At 43.0% G+C, this 25,218-nt stretch overlaps 1 protein-coding gene across 4 annotated transcripts in view; it reads left to right on the top strand.

The window, feature by feature from the left end:
* The window catches only part of LOC119436454 (copper-transporting ATPase 2-like), a 135,434-nt gene that overhangs the window by 104,919 nt on the left and 5,297 nt on the right, over positions 1-25,218 (top strand). For all 4 annotated transcript variants that reach the window (XM_049657908.1, XM_049657903.1, XM_049657897.1 and 1 more), the window contains 2 exons: positions 5,298-5,415; positions 9,952-10,054. In XM_049657908.1, coding sequence (XP_049513865.1) covers positions 5,298-5,415; positions 9,952-10,054 — 221 coding nt within the window. The remainder of the gene's footprint in view (positions 1-5,297; positions 5,416-9,951; positions 10,055-25,218) is intronic.

The raw sequence follows: 25,218 nt of genomic DNA, 5'->3' as shown, positions 1-25,218 counted from the left end.
GGAAAACATTGCTTAAAAAGTGGGGGGCGGGTTATCTGCGAAGATTCGCGAAGGGAGGGGGTGGGGGTCGGCTTCACGGCAACACGCGGCCTACCGTGCAGAGTCCGCGTTATCCGCATGCCTATCGACATCGACGTGTGTTAAGCCAATAAGAGGCCAACACAGGTTATAGCCAGATCCACATCCATAGTCTGGTTAGATGCTTTTCGCACGCTTTTCGCATGAGTCAGGTGCCGTTTCTTGTAAGCCCAGTTTGCACGGTTGGCCAGCCTTGTTTAGGCATCACAAGTGTGTCTCGGCGGCAATCTTGTACAGTGAAACAGAAACTGAAGATCGTAGCCGCTGCTGAAGAAATCGGCAACAGAGCCGCTGCGAGATGGTTCCGAAGACGATTACGTCTTTGAGAGCGGCAATGAAGCCTCGGATGGCAGCAGTGAATCGGACGACAGCACTGACAATGTTGCGGCAGTCGTTTTGAAATAAATTTGTTTTGAAAACGAAATGATGACTGCATGTAGTTGTAACTTCCTAGTCCTAATTTTTTTCGGATGCGCGTGCGGGTTATACGCAAGGTTATTGTTTTCTTTTTCGTGGAGTTCAAAGTTAGGGGTGCGGGTTATATGCAAGGGCGGGTCATACGTGCGAAAATTTGGTATATACCAAGTGAATGAGACACGAGTTTTCGATAGGTTTATTTCCACTGGAGGGTTTCTGTGGTCGAACCACGAGTGTTTCAGCCTAGGCATATACAGCTTCGCTGTAAAATGAAACTCCTTAGTGCACGCAACCATGCAACAGATCTGATCACATGTGCAATGGCTTTGAAACATTGGACAAAGGCTGTCCATCTCTAATCACATACAGAAAAATTTTGTTTATGCACTCACAGGCTTTGTGATGTTTAGCATGATTCCTGGTAACTCATTACAGTGAAATCCAGATAATTTGAAATCTCTTGATTCGAATTGATGGATAATTTGAATTGCTCTGTTGGTCCCAGCAAAGCCCTGTGTATTTGAATGTAAAAAGAACTTCTGCGAATTCGAACTTTAAAAACCACGCAACGGTTATTTCGAACAAAATCTCTCACTCCCATGCACCGCATTTTGGACAAAACTGAGCCAAAGGTGAAGGTTCAATGCGTCGCTAGCTACCATAATATCGTGTACCATAAAAATTACAAGGAAAGATGCGCGGGAAGTGGAGACTGAAACGGAGCAAGCTGAGCAGCGAGCACCCATCCGGCTTAAAAGGAGCAGGAAGGAGCCCCCAGCTTGCGCGCTCACTTAAGCCCCTCCCCTTCTCTTAGCGCTCACTTGATCACATTACGACGCACTCACCTGCTCCCTCCTAGCCCGTGCGCTCAATCACATTGCCGTGCGCTCGATCACATTACCGTGTTCTTGCTAGATCATGTCATCAACATCGGGCACGCAGGAGTAAGGTGCGTGTCAAGCCACCATCCTTCTAGGCTCAGCCTTGCACGTTTTTCCTCGCACCCACCGCAAATGGCGTGCGAGGTGTGATCGTATCGCACTTGGACTTTATACCGAACCTAGGCTTCTTTTGGCACATGTTGCGCGCTGATGGAGGAAAGATAAGACTTTTTCTATGCGAGCCCAATCACAGTTTTGGTTCTGTGGTTTTGGTTCTGCGCACTGTACCATATAATTGATCAGGTGCTATAGTCAAAGGGGCTTTCTAAGTTTAAGCTCCATTTTATTCAGATATATTTCCGGTCCCCTTGGAGTTAAAATTAACGAGATTCTTCTGTAAAATGTTAATGTTGGGAGAGTCCAAACGACTGTTGTGGGAATGTGTGTCCCAGCTCATCTTACTTTTCTGCAAGAAGCCACGTAAACCAAGCATTGCTAAGTAGAAGCATGTGATATTGTGCTACCAAAGTTTCTCTTTTGCAAAACAAAGCTTTCATGTGATCCATTGGTGGGACCTCGAGGGATATTTTAGCGGAAACCATGAAATTCTCAGTGAAGGGGCTTTTTTTTGATATCATGGTGGTTCGGAACATTTGGAGGCTTCCTATATATAATGCGGGATTACCTTGACTACCGGATATACTCGTGTAATGGCCACAGGTTTTTTTCCGAGATTTGGAGTGAAAAATCGCAGGTGTGGCCTTTACATGGAGAAAAAGATTTTTTTTTTCTTTAATATTTTGGTGGTACTTGCCTTTATTGAACTACAGTATTCGCTTGTACTGGCTCTGGCTATTCTTGGCTATTCCCGTAGCACATTGCCTGCCAGCTGGTATAAATGGTGGCACCTCACAGACCTGCGACAGCAGCGTCTCGGAGGCAACCGCTAAATCTCAGAGGCTGTGCTTTTGCTACCTTGAGGCGCTTAAAATGTGGCACGACTGCCTTGTTTTGCCACCGATTAAAAAAAAAAAGCATCGGAATTCTCTCACCACACAAAGTAATAACACTGCCAACCTTCTCAAAAATCAATGGGTGCGGTTTATAGACGGGTAATTTTTAAGTTTATTTTTGGGGGGATTGTTTTTCCAAAGTTCTCGGTGCAGCTTTTACACGGGTGCGGCCATTACACAGGTATATACAGTATATTCTGTGGAATTCAGTAATTCAGCAATGTGCTTTCTTTGGTTTCATGAGAATCGCAATTGATTCATGGATTTTCCATCCTTCCTTTGGCAGAGCTGTGGACATGCGGCTGCTTTTTTGCTGCAACATGCACCTTTTAAGAAGTATGATGAATGAAAATGATGCGAAAATAAATACTGGAAATAGCTGAAACTAGCAACTTGAGGCTTATCCAAATTGTCAGTGGGCCATATATTAATCTCTGTTCGAAGAAGGCAAATTAGTTTTTGCAGTAATATGTGTGCCATTTGAATTAGTTTCTAGCAAACCATATCAAGTTGATTGGCCAAATAAGTGTTTTTGTTTTTTTTATTCAAAGGGCTTGCATCCAAGCTATTTAGACAGAATAGTTTTTTGGCATTTCGTGAAGGTCCCTGGTGTTCTCTTACGCGCAGCCCCCCCCCCCCCCCCCCCATACATTCTATACTATGTGCCTGTTGTAGCATGGAGTTTTATATGTTTTACTTACATGAGAATAAAGCATATGGAAGAGATCGATGACCCTTTGAAGCCAAAGCCTGTAGTGAAAGTTTCCTTGCTATGTGAGTCAAGCCAACATTATGAAATGTACTGCACAAGGCACTGAAAGTTTCACAAAAATGTTACTAGACTAGCTTCATATGTACTGTAACAGTAAATTGAAGGACTTTGGTGACATTGAAGTTTGATATTGATATTATTGGTATTGAAGCTGAATGTTGGCATTAAAGTTAAATAAAAGTTTAAACTTCTCCCTAATTTTGAAAAGTTTCACAAAAATAAAAGGATAATGTTGTGTAGCACGAGTGAGGTATCTTGATTTAAATACAGCTCTCTAAATATGGTTCACGCAAAATAAGGGTGACATTGCATTGATCAAAGATTGCTCCTGACTCCCTTGTGCAGAGATATGCAGCAGCTTTCCCTTTTACATTTTTACAGCTCTTTAGAATTTCTGTGCTAATGCAGATATGCAGCATGGCAACTTCAAATAGCCTTAGCAGAAGCTGTATAGGGCTCATGTTTTGTGCAACTTGGCCTTGGAAAACCTGTTTTTTGCTATAAATGAGATATCACCGTTCACTTATGCTTAGTGCCTTTCACTGTGTTGTTTCAATTATATTTGAACATGCAGATGACTTTTTGTGTGACTTTTGTGACTCATGTGACTTTCTGAGGAACACTTGAGTAACAAAAATTTAAAGCAAGAATTACATTTTATATTCTGTGAATATTTACAATGGTCTAGCATTGCCAGCCTTTGTTTTGGCACAAGCACTCAGTTACTTGCAATATGTAGCATTGTATTATGGTGGGGTTACTACATACTTTTCTAAAGACAAATTTAAGGTGCCATTTATGGCCTACCATTCCATGTTACATTTAAACGGAATTTTGCAAAAATGCTTTAAACAGACATTGCAGTTTTATTTGGTGTAACTATTTCACCCAGCCATTGCCATTCTATGCTGTGTAGCATTTTCTTTACATGATGCCAATACAGTCGACTTTGGTTAATTCGACCCTGAGGAGACAATGAAATCGATCGAATTATCTGGCGGGTTTAATTAAACAAAATGTATAAAGGATGTTGGAACATACCGCCGATTAATTTGGCAGTATTTGCCAGAGTCTAACACATCCCTGAATCAAATGCACGCCCACTTTCTATGTGTTCAAAGTAGAAAACTAACATAGAGAGTACATTAAAGCTCTTAAACAAAGTAGACATCTAAAGCACACCCGATTGTCATTGTTGAGAAAGAAAAAATATGTGTTGCTCAATGATGGCCAGTTTCCTAAAGTCAGCATTACCGCACGGGTTTTTAAAGTCAGCTTCGCCGCAGTACATTTGTGTTATGCGGTAAAGCATACGAATGCCGCAAAGGTGCTCTTAGTTTCGGGTTCTATCGCACCACGCAGGCAATTTTCGGCCCAGTTTCCTTTGCGTTAGAATCGGGTAAGTATCGTAATCGAACATTGTGAGCTACGGTTATTGCTTGAAAATCTTCCTAGGCAGGCCAAAAATAGCCGTTTTCGATGGGAGATTTGTTTTTGATGCAGGTTCAATGCATTCACTGTCCCCTAAGCTTCGCCGAGACAGACGCTGCCACTAAGGAGTGTTGCTATTGGGGTTACCATAGGGGTCAGGCTGCATGTGTTATGATCAGTCAAGTTCAAATTAATGTGCGAAGGCCAATTTTAGGATCGGAGTAATAAAAGTTTGGGCTCATTGAAATGCATGGGCGCCGGCCAGGACATCTGGCCGGGATCAAATTAACAGCAGTCTACTGTACCATGCTTCTGTAATGGGAACAGAGTACTACTGCATTTGTATGAGATGTAGGGAGAGTGCAAAAAAAGGCAGTGATGTTGTCATGCTCATTATTTGACTGTTTGCCTAGCGTATATGCCATTAAAATACTCAGGTTACCCAGTGTGCAGTAGTCACAGTAAATTTATTGGCATACTACTTGTTACTTCTAATATCCTTGAAATGATTGCATGCCACTGCTGCTCACATTTGTATTTCTTGCCATGTAAGCCATATATTCTTTGTGCTGTGTGGTGTGGGAGATTTTACTACTACGAGTTATCGCATGAAGAGTAGTTACGAGGGGTATGACTCTATAATGTCAAACTTATTCTCTGTGCTTGCTAGAAATGTTCATGTTTGTTTGTCCTTCATTATTTCAGAACAATCTCTATGATGTGGTGGCTGCTGTTGATCTTTCAAGGAAGACTGTGCGAAGAATTCGAATGAATTTTTTTCTTGCTAGCATCTACAACCTTGTGGGCATTCCTCTTGCAGCAGGTAAGAAAAGCATGTGCATTGTCTAGCTACGCTTGTCTTGTGGACCTCTATTTGCAACTGCTTTTGACCATCATCTTTTATTTTTACTTTGTCAATTTGTCTGTAAACTAATGGTGACGGCTTAAGTTGCATTCTTTTTACAAAACGCAGCAACATTCAAGACCCATTAAGTAACACTATCAGGTACAGAATATGCAGAACAGATTTGATCGTTGCAATTGGTTTCATTGGTTTTTTAAGGTAGAACGAAAGATTTCTTCTCTCTGCTGTAGTTTAATTATAACAGAGTGTTCCTATTTGGTAAAGATAGTGCAACAGAGCTTGCTTGTGCTTCCATGAGGAACATGCAGTTTTCCACTGCTCATAGGCTCTGCAGTGATTATCGTAGAGGGGCACATTTCACTTCTTACATATGTAAATGTGCTCTTCTTGCACCTCCTGGTCTTTCTCTGCTTACCCATTGAATTGTATGGTGCCCGTTTTCATTTCTGATGTGTAAGGCGAGAGACCATACATGAGAGCATTCATCTTTACTTTGATGTGCTGTACATCCTCATAACAATTAATGCTGCCCCTGGGCAAAGCTAAAGCTTTGCCCAGGGGCAGCTAGATTATAACTTCAGTTAATGCCTCCAAGCTGCCTCACACTACCAAACTTGTGGTCACAAACAAGTCAGTTAAACAGCGTCATGCACTGTTTGTAGCAAAAATCCTGCAACTGTAGCTATGATAGCAAACCAACAAGCTTTAATCCACAATTAGTCCTGCATTGGATATACAGAGCTGTTGAAGGTACCATTTCTTTACACTATGAAAGGCCCACCTCATGTATTGAGGTACTTGTGTCGAGGTGCATATTGATCTTGCGGAATCATGCAAGGCCAGTCCTTTTCGGCACAAGGCACATTTATGTCCTTTCAGGTCGCTGTGATAAAGCCGATCACATTCAGTGAAGAACAGAAGAGCATCAATGGCCAACAGAGCTTTTGCTGAGAGAGTGAAGTGACAGTCATTTATTTTGACGTGCAAGTCTGCTGAGTACTTCTATCGATATTACAATTAATCGTGTCTTTGAAAAAGAGGTTGAAGTGCTTTATTGGCTCCAAATCAGATGGTGTAGAGGATTCACGCAAAATCACTGTTCTTCTGATATTTTAGTGAATAAAGCTTGAGAAATGTGTTTGTGTCAGCTGTGAAAAATACCATCCTTTAATATAACAGCTGCTCTATCCTCTTATTCCTCTTCTACATGGGCGTTCACTTCACTTTATTACCTTGAAGACTATAGTGAGTAGTGGATTACATACACATTAATAAATTAATGCAGGCGATTGCAAAATAATGACAACAATTTCTGAAAATGTCATTTGGCATGTAATGGCAGTGACATCATGAGGGAAGCTGTTCAACTCTTTAGCTGCATGGGGAAAGAATGAATGTTTGGGAGGTGCTGGTCCGACTGCATGGATGGCCATCATGAAGTTCATGACTGGTGCACTTCGATATGCATGAAGGAATCGTGATGTATGGTGGACAGTTAAGAGGGGTCTAAAAGAATTTGTGAAAGAGGGAAAGGGTGGTGAGTTGTCGACGAATGACAAGAGCTGTTAAACCAGACTTAGTTTCCTATGATGAAATGCTAGTGTCATATAAATATGAGAATGGAATGGAACCACCAATATCTGCTGAATTGAGCACACACATATCTCCATCTTTTTTGTTCACCTGCCACAGCACCGTCTGCATTTGATGGTGGCAAACTCATTACATAATCGGGCTCCATATATTCGTCACTGATTACCATTTGTATGGCTTCCTCCAAAGTTAGAAACTCATGCCAGGGTGTCTCTTAAATAAAGCATCAGCTCCTTTTAGCAAAAGCAGCAATATACAAAACTAATATCCATTTCATATGAAGCTACAAGTGCTTTCCCAATACTTTGCATATTGAACAGTAGAGACCACACATTATACCATTGTTCTGGTTTGGAAACAGCTGAAAATCTGCTTGTAAACTGGCTGAAACTCTTCAGCACATTTGAACTTTCCACATGCCAAGTACTGCATTAGATGTCTAAAAGAATTTCTCAACTGTTAATTCAGAGGCATAAAGGATCGCTCAGCATGAACAGTTGAAGCCAAGTGCCAAGGAAATGCTTCAACTAAAAAAAGAAAAACATCCAAGTTCACTTATCATAGCCCAAGCTCACGTGTGCACCATTTCTTTCATAAATTTTGGGCATAACTGATGTATGCACTATTTCTTTTATAAATTTTGGGCGTAACTCACTCAGAAATTTTGGATAGTTGCATGGTAACAGTGTTACAACAAGGAATTACATTTTTAAAACTCCACGAGCCACTGTGCTTTCGGGATGCTTTGTCACAAGTTCTCATGAATCTACACAGACCTGTTTGGAGATCTTTTGAACGTCTCTTCCAGAGAACTTTCAGACATGAAAATGAGCTTATCGTATTGTTACATAATTTGTTGTCAGGATGCATTGCAAGCTTGGATTTTCTTCTTAATTTTTTTTTCAGAATTTTAAGCTTAAGCAGTCATGCTGTGCTACTTCTTGAACCTCGTACTTTTTTGGTGACGAGAGAAATTGTAAATTGATGTAATCTTAGTGTAAACAGTCAAGTTTAGGTACTTTTTTTCTTTCTCTACAATAATTAACTTCACTTTATTTACCTGCACCTTTCAATAAAATAATGTAGTTCATCAATTAATTTTAAATTGAATAACTTGCAAGTACATAAACATACCGAGTGCATGAGATATGTGAGAATACTTTTGATCACTATAAAAGTTAACACGCCTTTTACATCTGTCTAAAAATTTAACTTCGTCTTTGTCAACCCTGCTGTCCATATCTAGCAAATTTGTTTTATGTTACAGCTTCCATTCTTGTACATGAGATGAAAACACATGCAGTTTAGTCGTCTTATGGGCTGGCCTCGGTGACATTTAAGTTGCCACCGTGCCAAATGTGACAAGATCCGTTGCTTTTTTAAAATCACAAAATAAAAATGCACTGCCACTGCTCAGACGTCATCCAAGCATTTGGGTCTATCCTGCAGGTATCACTGTATCGGCTGTCATGGTGGCAAAGTGGCTGTAGCTTTCTGCTGCTGAGCATGAGGTTGCATGTTTGCTTCCTAGCCACAGCGACCTCAGTCTGATGGGGACAGATTGCAAAATTACTCATGCACGTAGATTTAGGTGCACATTAAAGAACCCTTGTAATTAATCCTAGCCCCACCCACTACAGCATCTCTCATCGCTTGTGTAGTATTGGTTTGAGGTGTTAAATTTCATAATTGCATTTTCTAAGGCCGTCGTAAATGAGAACACTGGAATGTCAATGATAGCTATTGCTAAGCAGCTGTAGCATAGTCTAGATGGTATTCAGGTTGTAGTCAAGAGTTTCTATGAATGAAGGCATTATGACTTTGCATATTCTCTCACGGTCTGCACAAAACAAGTGTGGCAAACTGTCAATATCTATAACCACGTCACATCCATCATGGCCTCCTTGTTCAAAAGATTTAAATCCACTAGACTATATTTGGGCTTTTGCTGAGCAGAAGGCTAACAAAAGCCACACAATGTGAGTAACTCACTGAAGGCTGCTGTTGTGAAAGATATGACCAACATCAACGTCCACCACTTGATCTGAACATGCAACTGTTTTTTAAGCCACATTCAGTCAGTTATTGAGGATAAAGTCGTTTTACTGAACATTTTTGCAGGCTTCTTTCAGGCTTGGAAAAAACTTTTATGTAGCATGTATAGAGCAACAGAAGGATGGATTGGGAATTTTTCATGATGGCCTTCAATTTTTTTATTGACAGTTTTGCTCTGCTTGTAATATTTGAGAAGTTAATTAATTATAACTAATTATGTCATTAGGCAAAATGAAAATAATAGTCCAACTTGCTCCACAAGACGGCAAACAACATTACCTTGGTTCTGTCCAGCTGCGTGGCACTCGCATATTTTTAAATTTTGGTACGAGTTATGTGGGACACCATGTGTTTCGAATATGCAAAACATTTTCTATCCAGATGAGCAGTTAAAAAAGTGTAACTTTCTGAATGCTTTTTTGGATTTTTTTCTGGCACTTGAAGGGTTAAATAACACATTTGCAGATGATGCAGGCAGCTGGTGTTAAGTTGATATGAAGCAGATCCTGCAGAACTATGCTTGCATGCTGATCAAGCTGTCGCATCTGGTCAGTCTAGGTGCATCATTCGCTCAATGTCTGCCGGTTGTGACAGGCTCTGGTTATCAATATCCTGGATTCTGTGTCATTTTTGGTGAGCCGTAATACCAGCCTTTATTCGAGTTTCAGTATGAAAAAACGATATTTTAATCACTTTTTTGTGATGCATCCACTCATATTTCATGTTGAAATTTTGCACTAAAGCTGCTCTTTATCTATACTACCAGAAACTAGGCTTTTTACGCAGTCCAAAATTTTATTGCACTTGGCCTTCAAAGGTATGTTTTGTTTCTTTTTTAATCACAAGGTGTCTTTATGCCCTTGGGTGTTGCCTTATTGCCATGGATGGGAGCAGCTGCTATGGCCCTATCCTCTGTTTCAGTAGTCACATCATCATTACTCCTATACTTGTAAGTGCAACCTCTTTGTATGCTATTGCTGTTTGCATTTAGTACTCGTTGGGAATTGTAAAGTGTAAACACATATAAAGTGTGTTTACACTTTACAATTCCTTACATGCAAGAACATGCTTACGTTCTTGCATGTAAAAGCATTAGCAATTGAACAGTATGCTTAAGGGCGGCCAAAAATGAAAATTTTTTGAGGTCCTATGTTGTATGAAAGTGAGTGCAGTGCATGTAAAGGCACACATTATTGTAGTGGAAAAGTGCAGAAAGTAAAGAAAATAGAACTGTGTACCATTTCCTTACCTTTCTTTCAATTGTCTTTATTTTCTTTTATCTTTTATGGAGGAACACAGCAGCTTATAGTCACACTTTTTGCATTTGCAGATGCCAGAAAAAAAATTAACTGTAATTTACAAAAGTTGGTCACGATGCTAGATTTCAGTTTATGTTTAGCTACAGCAACAGTAACAATGCTGTGAACATGCCCAATCAGGACGAGTTGGCAGAAATGCTGATGCCCCATGCCATTGTAATTCTGAAACTCTGAAATAAACTTAAGAAAGCTCAATAGGGGGGGGGGGGGGGGGTGTTGCCATGAAAGAATGTAGAATTTAGGAAGAAAGCAGTAAGTACATTAACAGAAGGTATCAAGAAATCTGCATTGACTGCAAATGAAATGTGGCACTTCCAAAACTTTGAAATAATTTTTTTTTTGTGATTTGTTGTCTACCCACTCAACCCTTTGGTGTACAGTGGGACATATAAGTTCCACTTCCAAAACAACCTAACTCTGCTGTAGCGGTGAAATACGACAACTATGATTGAACTTTTTTGTTTGGCTGTTTCTAAACCTTGTTTGAATGTTGTTGTTTTGTTTTGTTTCAAATTTCATATTTATCAATAAGGGACTGAACAGATACACCAACTGTTTTCTTTCTTTCTCACTATGTTTTGTGTTGTTTGTAAAGGTGTAATAAATTCCCAAGCCCATTTTCAACTATATATGTTTATTGAAAACATTGTAGGCTCCCATTAAGGCTAACTCGAAGGTGTCGTGAAGATCTATTCATCTCATCAGGAGTTTGTCTTAACAGAATTGATGCACAAAACTAAAAGTCTCCTATTCCTGGTGCACCCAAGTATTCAGGACACAAAACGGTAACTGAAACAGCATTACAACCAAAAGGCAGAGAAAGAGATATTTATTGTGCATGCTACAGAGGATTGCTTTATGCACTCTTTGAGCTACTATTGAGAAATTGTTTTCTGGAGCTCTGCAAACCTGTACACTGTCACAAGTGCTGGCATTGTGCCTCGCTTGCTCAAAAATTCTTCAGTGCCTGCATGTTGTTGGGGAAAAAATGCACCAAAGTATTCAGGGCATTATCAGAGGCATCATATGTGGACACCGCTGGTTCTGGTAGCTTTTGGGCAGTGTCCTCACCTTAATTATGAGCCTGAGGGTACCTCAAAGACTTATTCAACTATTGTTTCTATGGTGTTAGCCCTGCAGGTTTCCACATAATCGTCGATACTGCCATAGTTGTTTGTGTCCTTAAAAACACCATTTGATTCTCTTACATCTAACCAAGCTGCCTCTTCCAAGTCTACCAACACAGCCCTCTTGCTAAGCTGAGCAACATGTGTCAGTGGTGTTTACTGAAGTGTGACTTAACCGAATTTGTGGCTTGCGTTAAGTGGATTTGTTTGGCATTGGGTTAATCGAAAACGAACAAAGTGTTCGCACATTGTTTCACATATCTAAAGATTTGGCTCAGTAGAGTTCGTATTAATGAGAGTCTACTGTATTTTAAAGACATGTATTTGATAGGATGGTGTGCTTTTCTAATTTTGGTGATGTTAAGAATCTCAGTTTGCCATAGCCACTTCTATTAATAATAGATTAGCCATCTATTAGCCTCACCAACGCATCACAGTGCTGTATATCAGAATGCATAGCCTTTGAGGTTTTCCAAAAGCATCTGTTTTCTGACAACTTTTGTGATAATGGGAAACCCTGATAGATGATGCTGGTACGAAGGATGCTCAGTAAACTCAACGAAAACATGCAAAGCTTGCATACATATGCTGTTTGTATAGTGTACTAGGGTACATAGGCTGCTTCTGATCTTGCAGGCAGCCATGAGGCGGTAGAAGGGGGCAGTGAGGATATTTATGCCCTGCTTGATGAAAATGGCCTAAGTTGCTAGTGCGACACATAAGCCCTAGTTTTTTCTTCTAGTATACGAAATGCTTCTAAGCTTTCAGGTTTCACTTTTTTTGAGCAATTCCTGTTCAAAAACACACTCGAAATACTTTAGACACAATGTGACCCATTCTGTTGTGTCCCTCAACAAAATATTGTTTCCATACTGCTTATTGTATACAGGGTGTCCCAGCGAAAAGTAGGTAATGTTTTAAAGACGACGGAGTGCACTAGGAGGCTCAAATCAACTCAGTGGCATTGAGAATCACGTGTCCTAGTCTGCGGTATTTTTTTTCGTTTTGCAAAGTCAGCTAATTAGTATAAACTAATTGCCTAACTTTTTAAATATTAGCTTCACCAAGAAAGGGCGAATACAAAAGTTGTAGATCACATTTAAAAATGGCTGACTGAAGTGTTTGCAACTAAGTACCATTGATGGAGCTTCTTGTACGTACCCTTAAAGAAAGTCTGCAAAATATGAAAACAAGTGCGTGATAGCGCCACTATTTCAGCTCTCCCAGATGACCGATCAAGAAGTGAAATCCGCTTATCTCTACAGCAGTTCTGGGATGGGCTTGGCATTTCCGGTAGCCAACAACTTTCGCTAGTAAGATATGATCGCGAACGAATGGAAGAACATGACAATTGCATTTTCCTTCCCGATTAAACAGCTCTGCTGTCAACATTTACACAAGCCCGAGCGTTTTTTGCCTTGCGTGTTCGGGCTTCATTCCACAAGTAGAGCGCATGATATGTTTATGCCACTTCACGTCGAAGCGCGACACACCGTCATCACCGCCGCTCGCTCTGTGCCACCGATCGCAACAGCGCACGCGAGTGAGTCTCGGAAAAAGGCATGTAAACAATGTCCTTTACTGATCGGTCATCTGGGGGCGCTAAAATAGTGGCTCTATCACGTGGTTGATTTTCTATTTTGCGGGCTTTCTTCAAAAGCAATTACAAGAAGTTCCATCAATGGTACTTAGTTGCAAACGCTTCAGTCGGCCATTTTTAAATGTGATCTACAACTTTCATATTGGCAATTTCTTGGTGAAGCCAATATTTAAAAAGTTCAGCAATTAGTTCATACTAATTAGTTGACTTTGCAAAAAAAAAAAAATACATACCACAGACTAGGACACACGATCCTCAAGACCACTGAGTTGGTTTGAGCCTCCTAGCACACTCGTTCATTTTTAAAACATTGGCCACTTTAACTGGGACACCCTGTATAAGATTCCATCGTCAGGAGTTGAAGTGGATGAAGATGAAGTAGGATACTAAGGCCCTCAAGGAAGAGAAGATGACGAAGAGGGAAGTAGGAGGTCAAATATGGCAACTCGTGATCGTAATGAATGCTCGAAGGCTCTCAGCTTTTGGAGACTTCTACATTTTTGTGCAGTCAGCAATGGACTTGAACATGTGGATGACATTCTACGTGACACAGCGAGGAGGCCAGCCAGTCATGACAGGCTGAGATGAGATGAGATGACCCCCACGGCTGTTCTCGACGTCATTGTTACCAAGGGCAATACTACAGTGGAAGACGTTATTGCAAAAGCTGCTGCAAGAATCAATGAGGAACTGAATGCTCTTGCCTTTTGGACAAGGCAAGGTATTCCTGATAACTGCAGCACAACCTTAAGCAAGTCTTTGCCTCTCATTAATCTGTCAGATGCATGTGAAAAGCTCACCTCAATCCATATAGAACAAACTCAGCAGCAGAAAGCTCTCACAAATGCTTTTGCAAACTACAAGAGAGTTCTATTACCAGTGGAACCTGAACCATTCGACGATGCATCGTTTGTTTACTACATTGTTTGACTTGTATGAGTACGCTTGCAAACATTATAACTGGTGCACTGATATTGATAGCGTGTTTAACATGCGGAAGTACTTCGGCGGAAACGCTAAAAAATGGTTCGACTTTTGCATCACAAAGCACAAGCAGCAGCTGTGGAAAGTATGGAGGAAGAGCTTTCTGTGTGCTTTTTGAGGTATTCCACTTGATATGTGGGACAAGGCGATCGCCTATAACCAGAAAGATGAGGGTCTTTTGGATTACTTTTTCGAAAAGCATTGTCTATTGCAAGTAGCAGAACTTAAGTCTTCCTAAGTCATCAGTAGTACCACTTATAATGCTCGGAATTAGAAATGAATGTCGGGAACTAGTCCAAATCAAGTTGCCTTCCACCATAAATGACCTTCTATACTCACTAAAATGCAAAGTGCACAATAAGTCAGTGTGGATGCATCATTGCATCGCCACATGTTCACAAGGGAGCTTGACCGCATGTGAGGAACCAGTTAAGAAGTCAAGCTGCAAGGTCAAGCAATCAAACAAAACGAGAGTGTATGTCTTGTTAAGGCAAACATTCTTTTTGTCCCTGTGCTTGTAAATGGACAAAAAATGACAATCCTGATAGCACATCAGTCCGTCTCATAAATAAAATAATTGTGGATGAGCCTAACATTAACACTGAAAAGTCAGTTCGAGAGACCATGAGATTACAACAGAATGTTTGGTATTGTCTTTGGTTGAATTTGATTTTCTGCTATCACGACTAGACATGAATCTTTTAAAGATAAATATATTGTTGGATGATTTGATCACTATGGATGAACACCGTAGAACTGGAAATACTATCAAGGAAACAAAAACCATTACATGTTCTGAACATGTTGCCTCTAAGTTCCTGGAACTCATGTGTAGGCACATATAGATCACCTACAACTGCTATAGAAGTTCCATTTGAGTTGCAAGATGTGTCCATGGTGAGGAAAAAGCCATATAGCCCAAGTCAGGAAAAGAAGTACTGGCTAAACCAAGAGCTTAAAGAAATGCTTGATTCTGGGATCATTAAACCATCAACCTCACGATTTGCTTCACCAATCACCATCGTACACAGGGAAGATGGATCACTCCTCTTATGCACAGACTATCGATTAATTAGCAAGCAAGCATAACTCTTCCCTTTTTCTATTCCTCACATACAAGAAATAATTGATGAGACAGGTGTCTGCAAATGTTTTTCAAGAATAGACCTATGTAATGGATACTGAAAAGTCCCTTTAAAAGAAGAAACCTAGAAATTCACAGCATTTGTTACACCGTTTGATATATATGAGTACAACATTCAGGTGGAAAAATTCTGGGGCCTGGTTCCAACATGGAATGGTATTTTGAAACGCAGAAAAAACACGGACACGAGAAGAAATGAAGACGAAAACAAGTGCTAACTATCAACAACGAAATTTATTTGCGGGACCGGTCGTACTTATACACAAAAACCACGTGCACAGCGATATCAACTCTGAAGATAAGCGCATGATGGCATAAAAGCAATCAAAAGCTGTTGCATCAGGAAAACACCAAGACCCTAAATGATGAATTGCAAATGCAGTCAGCTTTCACGGCATATGCAAATAATCTAACTCTCTCGACGACAATAATAGTGACGGTTTGCTGATACATTGGTCAACGGCCGAGAGGATTTGCTCAGTTTCTATTAATAATCTTGCATTCTCGCGCTTATCCTTGTATATAATGGCAGTGTCATCTAGAAGAGGGTGACATGGACACGTACTATCCAAAAGCCAATTCCCTTGCAGAGAGAGTCATACGCAAGTGTGCACTGGAAGCAGCTGTTTCACATCACAACCATTCCTACACTGCAGGTTGTTGGATGCAGCCCTCATTTCTCAGCTTTTGCAACATCTGTGTAGCTTGTAGCAGATAAAGAACTAGGGATTATGGACAAGGTTACTCTCTGGGAAAAGCCATTGTCTGTTTAGCATCCGCAGAGGGACCAACACACTGTGAAAAGAAACTTTAACGAATTGAATCGGTCCGAGATACCGAATATAACTCCCGGAGATATTATTTTGATGAAAAAGAGCCTTTGTTCAAAGACCCCATTTTCTGGCCTGTATCTTTTTACCAAAACTTCAAGGCAACAAGGAATCCTGAAAGCAGTTTATTATGAAGGACTGAGAAGCAAGAAAGAAGAAGCTTCAATTCAAAACATTCTTCTGTACTATCCACGGAGGAATGAAGACAGAAGACGAGGAGGATGTATAAAATTACATCGTCAGGAGCGGAAGCAGATGAAAATAAAGTAGGATACCAAGGCCGTCAAGGAAGATAAGAAGACAAGAGAAGCAGGAGGTCGAACATGGCCACTCGATAATCGTAATAAATGCTTGAACTCACATCTTTTGGGTACTTCTACATTGTATACCTGATTTTAGGTTAGTTTCTGGGATGAGATTCAGTGGGAAATGCTACTGTGGAACCTGGCTTTCAAATTTTAGCTTCTATCAAACTGAAAAATTTGAGAAAACAATTATGCAAATTTAGTGTTGTGATTTGAATAATAGTTATTGTTGTAAACATGCAAATGACAGAAATAAATAAATAAAAACTCCAGAGTAGGATCAACTGTGGAGACTGTGGAGGAATAGATAATTCAAAGCATACATATAACAAGCCTTCTTGTGATACCAAAATGGTAATTTCCCAAGCAAGCATGGCCACTTAATGCTTATCCAAGCTCTAAGTCTCTAGGAAATAACACAAAGCTATGAAATTTGGTGTATTGGCTTACGATGCTGTTAACTAGCTCAATTTCATTCAATTCTAGTGACCAAGCTCATCAATAGTTAAAAGGACCAACAATTAACCAAACTGTGTCGTAAAATTATGGTGGAAATGAAAAGATTGTGTTTTGCATTGATTAATTGAAAGTGGTGTTAGCACTTACAAAAGCAATTTTAATTTTAAACCAGTACAGAAAGTCACATAAAACTGCATGCCACGGAACTCTACTGTGAAGCTGGGTACCAAATGTTGGGGCCTTCCCCCCAACATTGTTTATGAGTGGTGTACATAAATTTGTTGTTATTCAGGTAGCTGGTCATCAGTGTACTGTTATAATAATAATACTATAGTACTAATAATACCAATACCCCACATTAACGAACTTTTCAGAATAACGATCATTATTGATTTTCTGTGTCATGTTTACAATGCCTCAGTACTGCCAACTAATATTCCAAAATCTGGGGATTCTTAGGTTTCCGTGTATCCAGTCACAGCAGCTGAAACAGGAGGCTAGCAGATGAAGAGGCGCATAAAGCGGATGCCGTGGCACATGGGTTCGGAAAACCTGAGACGGCGCCTGAGGAAAAAAAAAATAATACGCTGGCACGGCTGCATCGGCATGTCTGAAAGCGGAACGGCCACCTTCGGAAGGCCAATCGCCCGCGATAATCACTCCATGAGTTCATAAAAAGACTCGGAAGCAGCGCGATGATCACGGGAATCGGTGAAAGCGGCATGTCACAAGGGAAACTTCTGTTGCCCGCGCGTGCATACAGGTTCTTTCGCGCACACCTTTTCTGTACCGGCCAACCCTAAGGATGGCAGATGACACACCAGTGCGCATTGCAATGGGTCCGTCCCTGGTTTAGGACGGCGCCCTTGTGCTCTACAGAAGCGCAGTGTGCACGAAGGCCTCGCGTGAATGGATATTCCAACAATGCAGCTCAGTAAAGCAGCAGGACCAGTGAGGCGAGAAGGTGCGCATCGAGTCGGGCATCACCGCAAAATGCTTTCGCTCGCGTCTCGTGCTTTTTCGTTATGAGACAAGGTAACAGTGTGTCAGCAAATAGTCAGGCGAGCCGTTCTTTCTGAAAAGGTCCCGAAGTGGAGATTGTCACACGCAGGACCGTTCGAACACTAGGTCAGGCAATGACGCGTCAAGTTTTGCGAGCGTATGCTCCGCCCAGACAAGTGTCGCCTAGCAACGGAGGCATGTCTCTTCCTTTTTTTTTGCCCTTCTTTTCGTGCACCTCTTTCGCGCTTTCTGCGGCCGTACTAGCTATGCACGCAGAGAAATGTAACCTCCGTACTCACGGGGTTGCCACACGGTCACACTTTGTACTTCCCAGGCAGTGTCATTTACGCACGCTTGCTCTTTAAAATAGTTCAGGTGTCCGCCTCGAGCAAGACAGTTGGGGTGTCCACGGCAAGGAATCTGAAAAGCAAACAAACAACAAGAAACAATGTGTTTTGGAGGCAACACGGAGCTTCCTTTTTCTCGGTAGTCTTATCGGCATTAGCGTCTGTTTTGAGCGCGTCACTCTTATTACAAGGTGCTTTGGTGGTGCATGGGGCCGGAATCCATGGCAAATAGCAACAGTGCGGGCCGAGAGCCAACAGCGACGTCCATGCTCATATGGTGGCAACTTATGAACTGATGGGTTGTTGGGCGGAATGGTTAATTTTGGGTCTTTCACTATGACTTTTCAGAATAACGAACCATTTACTGCGGTCCCCTGAAGTTTGTTATATCGAGATTTCACTGTATATGCATACCTGCCAACTGTCCTGAATGTTTCGTAATGTTTATGAATTTGGGCTTGTTCTACGATTTTATGAATGTTGGATGAAGCTTTACAAAAACGAAATTCTGTTTGCATAAATGTTTTAAAGGGGTCCTGAGCCACCACTCTGGCTTGGTGAAAAAACAGTCCTTGGATAGCATAGGCTGCTGTGAACACCTCAGCCAAGTTTTGCAATCGTGCAGGTTGCGTGGAGCTCGCAAGCGGAGCACGAAGTCACCTTTTTCTCAAACGCTCTCTTTTCAACAGAAGCCTGCTCCTCACTCTTTTCTGGATGCCTTATTTCATAATATAGAAGATTCCCATACGCGGCTGCTAACCACACGAAACGTAAGAACAGACCACATGCTCGCTTGCCAGTGCGCGCTCACTCCTGGCCGCTCCTGGTTAGACGCTTCAGCAGACTTCACTTCGTATTGAGCTTTTGATAGTGCTACTAAATATGCAATTTGGATGTGGCTACTATCCGCCGGCAAAGCTGGTGTAGGACAAAGCCGGTCCGCACCACTTAGCATGGTTAGACTGGAGCATATGAGCGTGAGCTTGCACTCAAGCCCTGCCATGCATAAAGCAAACACTGCGCATATGCACTACAGTTGCATGTAGCTGCGGTCTGCTTCATAGCGTAGATACTTCGGCCGCCGTGGGGTGCCACGATGAGTCCGCTGACTGACTGCACTGCGGCTCGCTGAGGCACAACCGCATTTGGCATGTCGTAGGTGCTAAAATCTGAAGTAGTGGTGTCTGCGTAAACATCCAAAATCAAATTTCAACTGCGCGCCACGGTGAAATTTGAGTAGGTGGAGCGTTGTGGGCACGCGTTGCTTTGCCGTAGCCTTCGCAGTGCAAGTCATTGAAGAAAGAGCGGTAGCACTGCGTAGGGGACGTTTGATTGTCAATAACTCCACTTCTGCTGAACGCATTGAAGTACTTTTTGTGGCAAAGTATTTCTGAATTAGTCGAATTTAACTTCAAATATATTTCTCAACTTCGATAAAAAGTGGTTCAGGGCCCCTTTAAATTGCTTGAAAAATACGGGGTATTGCAAGATTACAAAAAATGCATGCAAAAAGGAAATTGTGATGATACCTCCACCGCCCTCTTGTATAGCAGCACAAGATGCTATATACCACAGTGGTAACTGCTTGGAGCAAGTTTATTGAGACAAGTTCCTGAAGCAGACGAATTTCCTAGCAGCAGAGTCACTGATAAAGTCACTAATCTGAAAACAATGTTGTCACTCTCTGATGTTCCAAGCTAGCTGCTGCTTTGGGCTGTGTTTAAAGGTACATCATCGCTATAATGTGTGGATGTATCCAAGAAAAAGCTTGTCCTCAGAGCAAAGTTAATGTGTGCCACCTCCCCCCCCCCCCCCTCATTGTTGTCTTTGCGCTATTTTTATGAATTCTAAAGTTTACAGGTTGGCAGGTATCTACGTACATTTGTGCTCTTTTCTAATTTTATTATAATGTAAGGAAAGTTTATGATAACATAGAAGACTGCTTTTGTGGTATTGAGTGAAACGATAAAACAGTGCTTCCCTCATTGCATGACAGTGCGCATTAAAGGGGCCCTGAACCACTTTTTATCGAAGTTGAAAAATGCATTTGACGTTAAAGTAGACTATTTCAGAAATACTTTTCTGCAAAAAGTGCTTCAATGCATTAGTAGAAGCGGAGTTATTGGCAATTAAACGTTCCATTCACAGTGCTCCCGCTTCTTCTTCAATGCCTTGCACTTCAAAGGCTATGGCGAAGTGGGGCGTGCCCACAACGCTCTGCCTACTGAATGTCAGCATGGTGGGCAGTTCAAATTTGGTTTTGGATGTTCACGTAGATGCTACTACTTACAATTTTAACGCCTACGACGCGCCAAATGCGGTTGTCCTCAGCGAGCTGCAGTGTGCTCAGCCAGCTGACTCGCCATGGCTCCCTGCGGCAGAGGTGGTATCTACGCTACGTAGCAGACCAGGGCCGGTATTTTGTAGCGATGAGTTATGCTTTATTCTATACTAGTCTTAACATCCACCGCTCACGGCCGGCTGATCCCACTTATAACGTCAGCGGACCGTCGCTCTGACCACTCACCAAGCGCGAAAAGCGTGAAAAAGCATTAGCATCAGAAAGGCATCGCTATAAAATACCGGCCCAGAGCTACATACTGTCACGAGACTGCGTGCAATGGGACAAAGACGACGTTGACCACTGGGGTGAAGAAGATGACGATTGAAAAGATTGCCTTTCCGCCATCTTGGCAGTGCATGCTACAGCTCGCTGTAAATAGTTTGTAAATATATTTTCATTTATACCATATCCCGTGGCATTTTGGTGAAGGTGCTGGGTACTACTCAAGACGGAACTCCACAGTGGACGTGTCCTGGCAAGTTCCACTGTCAACAGGCGGGGATATTGCGTCAACCGCAACACCGGCACCCCAGCCAGTGGTCTTGATCCAACCCCTCGACCCTGGCTCTTTTTGTGGCACCGACGACGTCGACATCGATGACTGGCTTGGGAATTACGAGCATGTCGCAACGAACAATTGGTGGGACCCGACAGTGACACTTGGCAATGTTGCTTTCTACCTCAGTGGGACAGCGCACGTCTGGTTTGACACTTACGAAACAGAGCTGACCAGCTGGGATCTGTGTAAGCAGAAGCTTCGTGACCTATTTGGCAAACCAATTGGCCGCCAGCACGCCACTTTGAAAGATCTCTCCTGTCGCGCCCTATCTCCCACAGAGTCGTACGTGTTGTACATCCTTGACGTTATCGCCCTTTGCCGCCGAGTTGATGCCACCATGACTGAGGCGGACAAAGTAAGCCACGTCCTGAAAGACATTGCTGATGGTGCTTTCAACTTGGTGGTCAAGTTATTCGCGCCAAGTTATTCAACAAGAGGTTGACAAGATGCTTTCAAAAGGCATTATTGAGCCGTCCGCGAGTCCGTGGGCTTCCCCTGTTGTTTTAGGTAGTTGAAAAGAAAGCCAACAGTTGGCGATTCTACGTTGATTATCAGCATTTTAATAAGAGAACCAAGTAGGATGTCTATCCTCTTCCACGAATTGATGACGCTCTTGATTGCCTTCACGGCGCGACTTATTTTTCATCCATCGACCTGCGCTCTGGGTACTGGCAGATCGCCGTCGACAACAGGGACCGTGAAAAGACAGCATTTGTTACAGCTGACGGCCTCTATCAGTTCGAAGTTATGCCGTTTGGCTTGTGCGATGCCCCGGTCACGTTCAAGCGAATTATGGACATGCTGTTGCACAGCTTTAAATGCTCTATCTGCCTGTGCTACCTCGACGACGTGATCGTATTCTCCCCGACATTTGCCACACACCTCACACGTCTTTCATCCTTCCTGTCGGTGTTTTGTGCGGTTGGGCTACAACTTAATTCTTCAAAACGCCACTTCGGTCACCGCCAAATTACCATCCTCGGGCATCTCGTCTAGCGTCCGTCCCGATCCCGCCAAGGTTCGTGCTGTCATCGAGTTTCCTGTACCAACTTGTGCCAAGGATGTTCGCAGCTTTGTGGGTTTGTGCTCGTATTTCCACCGATTTGTCAGAAATTTTGCAGACATAGTTTGTCCACTAACAGATCTTCTCAGGAAAGACGCTCCGCTCCGTTTTCGTGGAGTCTCGCTCAAGCCACAGCCTTTTCACACCTTATCACGCTACTCACTACCCCACCGATTCTCGCCCACTTTGATTCGAATGCTCCTACTGAAGTACGCACAGATGCTAGTGGCTATGGCATTGGTGCTGTTTTATCCCAATGCCAACGTGGTTGTGATCGAGTTATTGTGTATGCCAGCTGGCTTCTTTCCCCTGCCAAGCGCAATTATTCCATTACCGAGCGCGAGTGCCTCGCTCTTGTTTGGGCAGTTACCAAATTTCGCCCCTATTTATACAGGTGGCCTTTTACTGTTACCACTGACCACCACGCTCTGTGCTGGCTTTCGAGCCTCAAGGACCCCACTGGACATCTAGGTCGCTGGGCTCTGCGTCTCCAGGAATTCATGTACACTGTGGCGTACAAGTCCGGCCGACTACACCAGGATGCCGACTGCTTCTCTCGGCACCCCGTTGACGCCCCCGAGGCTACCACGGAGAATACACCGTCCAGCCTTTTCTCGCTTGCTGCTTCCAGCCACATTGGTGCCGAGCAACGGCGGGACACGTTTCTAAATGACCTCATCAGTCTGGCTCGTCGGACCGGTCACTTCACCTGTTCAACATTGTAAATAGCACATTATATTGCAGGAACATGCACCCCAAGGGGCAGGAACTACTACTCGTCGTTCCCGTACATCTTCAGGCGACCGTACTCAAGCAACTGCATGATGATGTCCCTACAGCTGGCCACCTAGGTGTTTCCAGGACGTACGACCGTGTACGGCAGTGCTTTTTCTGGCCTGGTCTCTACCTTTTTGTTCACCATTATGTCGCTACCTGCGAGTCGTGCCAACGCCAGAAAAGGCCAGCTCTTCCTCCAGCTGGGCTCCTCCGGCCTATTGACATACCAGCCAAGCAATTTTTTCGTGTTGGCCTCAACCTTCTCGGTCCCTTCCCTCTCTCCATCGCTGGCAATAAATGGATTGCCGTTGCTACAGATTATGCGACCCGTTACGCCATCACAAGACCTCTCCCGACCAGTTGCACTGCATACGTCGCTGACTTCTTGATGCAAGACGTGATTTAACATCACGGCGCTCCTCGTCAGCTTTTCACCCACCGGGGTCGCTACTTCTTATCTAAAGTCATCGCTTACTTCGTTCTTGTGTCACCAAACACAAACTTACGACTGCGTACCACCCCCAAACGAACGGTCTTACTGAACGTCTGAATCGCACTATCACTGATATGCTCTCTATGTATGTTTCGTCTGCTCACCATGACTGGGACACTGCGCTACCTTTTGTCACCTTTACGTATAAGTCCTAACGCCATGACACCGCCGGCTATTCTCCTTTCTATCTTCTATATGGATGAGAACCAACACCCTCTTTTGACACACTTATTTGGACCCCTGATGCACTGCCTACTGAATACGCGTGCGACGCCATTGCTACAGCAGAAAAGGCATGCTACATTGCCCGTCTTCGCCTCTCTGCATTGCAGTCACGGCAGAAGTTGTACGACGCCCACCACCGGGACGCCCGCTTCAGTGCGGGTGATCTTGTCCTTGTCTGGTCCCCGTCTCGGCGCGTTGGCCTTTCTGAAAAACTACCACGGCCGCTCGATGAAAAACACACGGTGCGGCCTGCCGCGTGGAGCAAATACTGCGTGGCGCGCCTAGTGCTCCGGGCTGCCGCCGCGGCGCCACCAGTAGGGGAGCCTCTGGGTAGACCGAAAGCGAGAGCGCCGGAATTATTGTGGCGCATCGCGGCTTGACAGCGCAGCTGCTATGCGCTTGTTAGTTTTTAAGTGTTACAATAAACTTGCTATTGCGTTAACTATATTGGTAATCGTCCTACCGAATGTGCGTCGGCGATGCTTCAACCTAAATATAGCAAGTGTTAGTTTTATCTGAAGTGGTTGCTCGTGCGAGTTGCGATTTTTTCGCGTCATGTTTTCTCTCTTTTGTTGCCGTTGCGCTGTTCACCCTCGATAATGTATGTTTGTGCTACAGTTATTTTTGCAACAGGAGAGTCGCTCATTGACAGGTGCGGTTGTATTTCCGGAATCATTGTTGCTCACACCTTAGAAACAAAAGCATTGTGAAGATCAGGGGAGTCATAATTGCTTTATTGCACGTGCATGAAAAAAGGATCACTGTGTTACTGTAATCACAGGCGCAGCACTTTCCTGGCCAGAGGTTTTTGAGCCAAGCGTACGAGACGCTCAACAGACATTAACATTTCCTGCCCAGTTGGCAAGAAGCACTCGTAAGAGTGAGACCAGTGAGACCAGGCTTGAATTCGATGCACAGCCGCTCCTTTATCAACGAAGTGACGCCGATTTCACCTGTTGAATGGCCTACATATTTCCGGAGTGTTGAGCGATAAGGGAGCTTAAAGAGATTTCTGGACCTTGCATGTTCATAACCTTTGTTGGAGCATGCCTTACAAATTACACATTCCCTTAAAATGACGTCACTATGGTGGGGCTTCTTCGTCGAGAAACTGCGGACTTGGTTTCTAACTAACTCGACAGTCTTGTCACTTTGCGCAGCACCATTGAGCACCTTCATAAAACAGGCAATGTCCGTGTTATTTTCATAAAACTGTGCGCGCTCCTCAGCCTCATTCACTTTTTGTTGAAGGGCCTGCAGTGCTCCTTTCATACGAGCGATCTTCACTTGGAAGCAGCGCGTTTTTTTTTTTTTTACCTTCTTCTGTCAGTTTAACAAGGTCGAATGTAGTTTGACATGATGCATCTGAAAATGTTGCAATTTCTACAGACGTTTCATTCCCTAGTTCGGAGTTGTTGGGCGTCGTGGCTTCAGTGCTGTCACTTGAAGAGCCGTTTTGGCTAATGACAGGCCTGTCTTTTGAAGCAGCATTGCCCGAGCGCTCGGCACGCGACTGCGCATTATCGTCTTCTATT

The sequence above is a fragment of the Dermacentor silvarum genome, chromosome 1 (assembly GCF_013339745.2).
Source record: "Dermacentor silvarum isolate Dsil-2018 chromosome 1, BIME_Dsil_1.4, whole genome shotgun sequence".
Classification (NCBI taxonomy): Eukaryota; Metazoa; Arthropoda; class Arachnida; order Ixodida; family Ixodidae; genus Dermacentor; species Dermacentor silvarum.
This window is presented reverse-complemented; position numbering and strand designations above follow the sequence as displayed.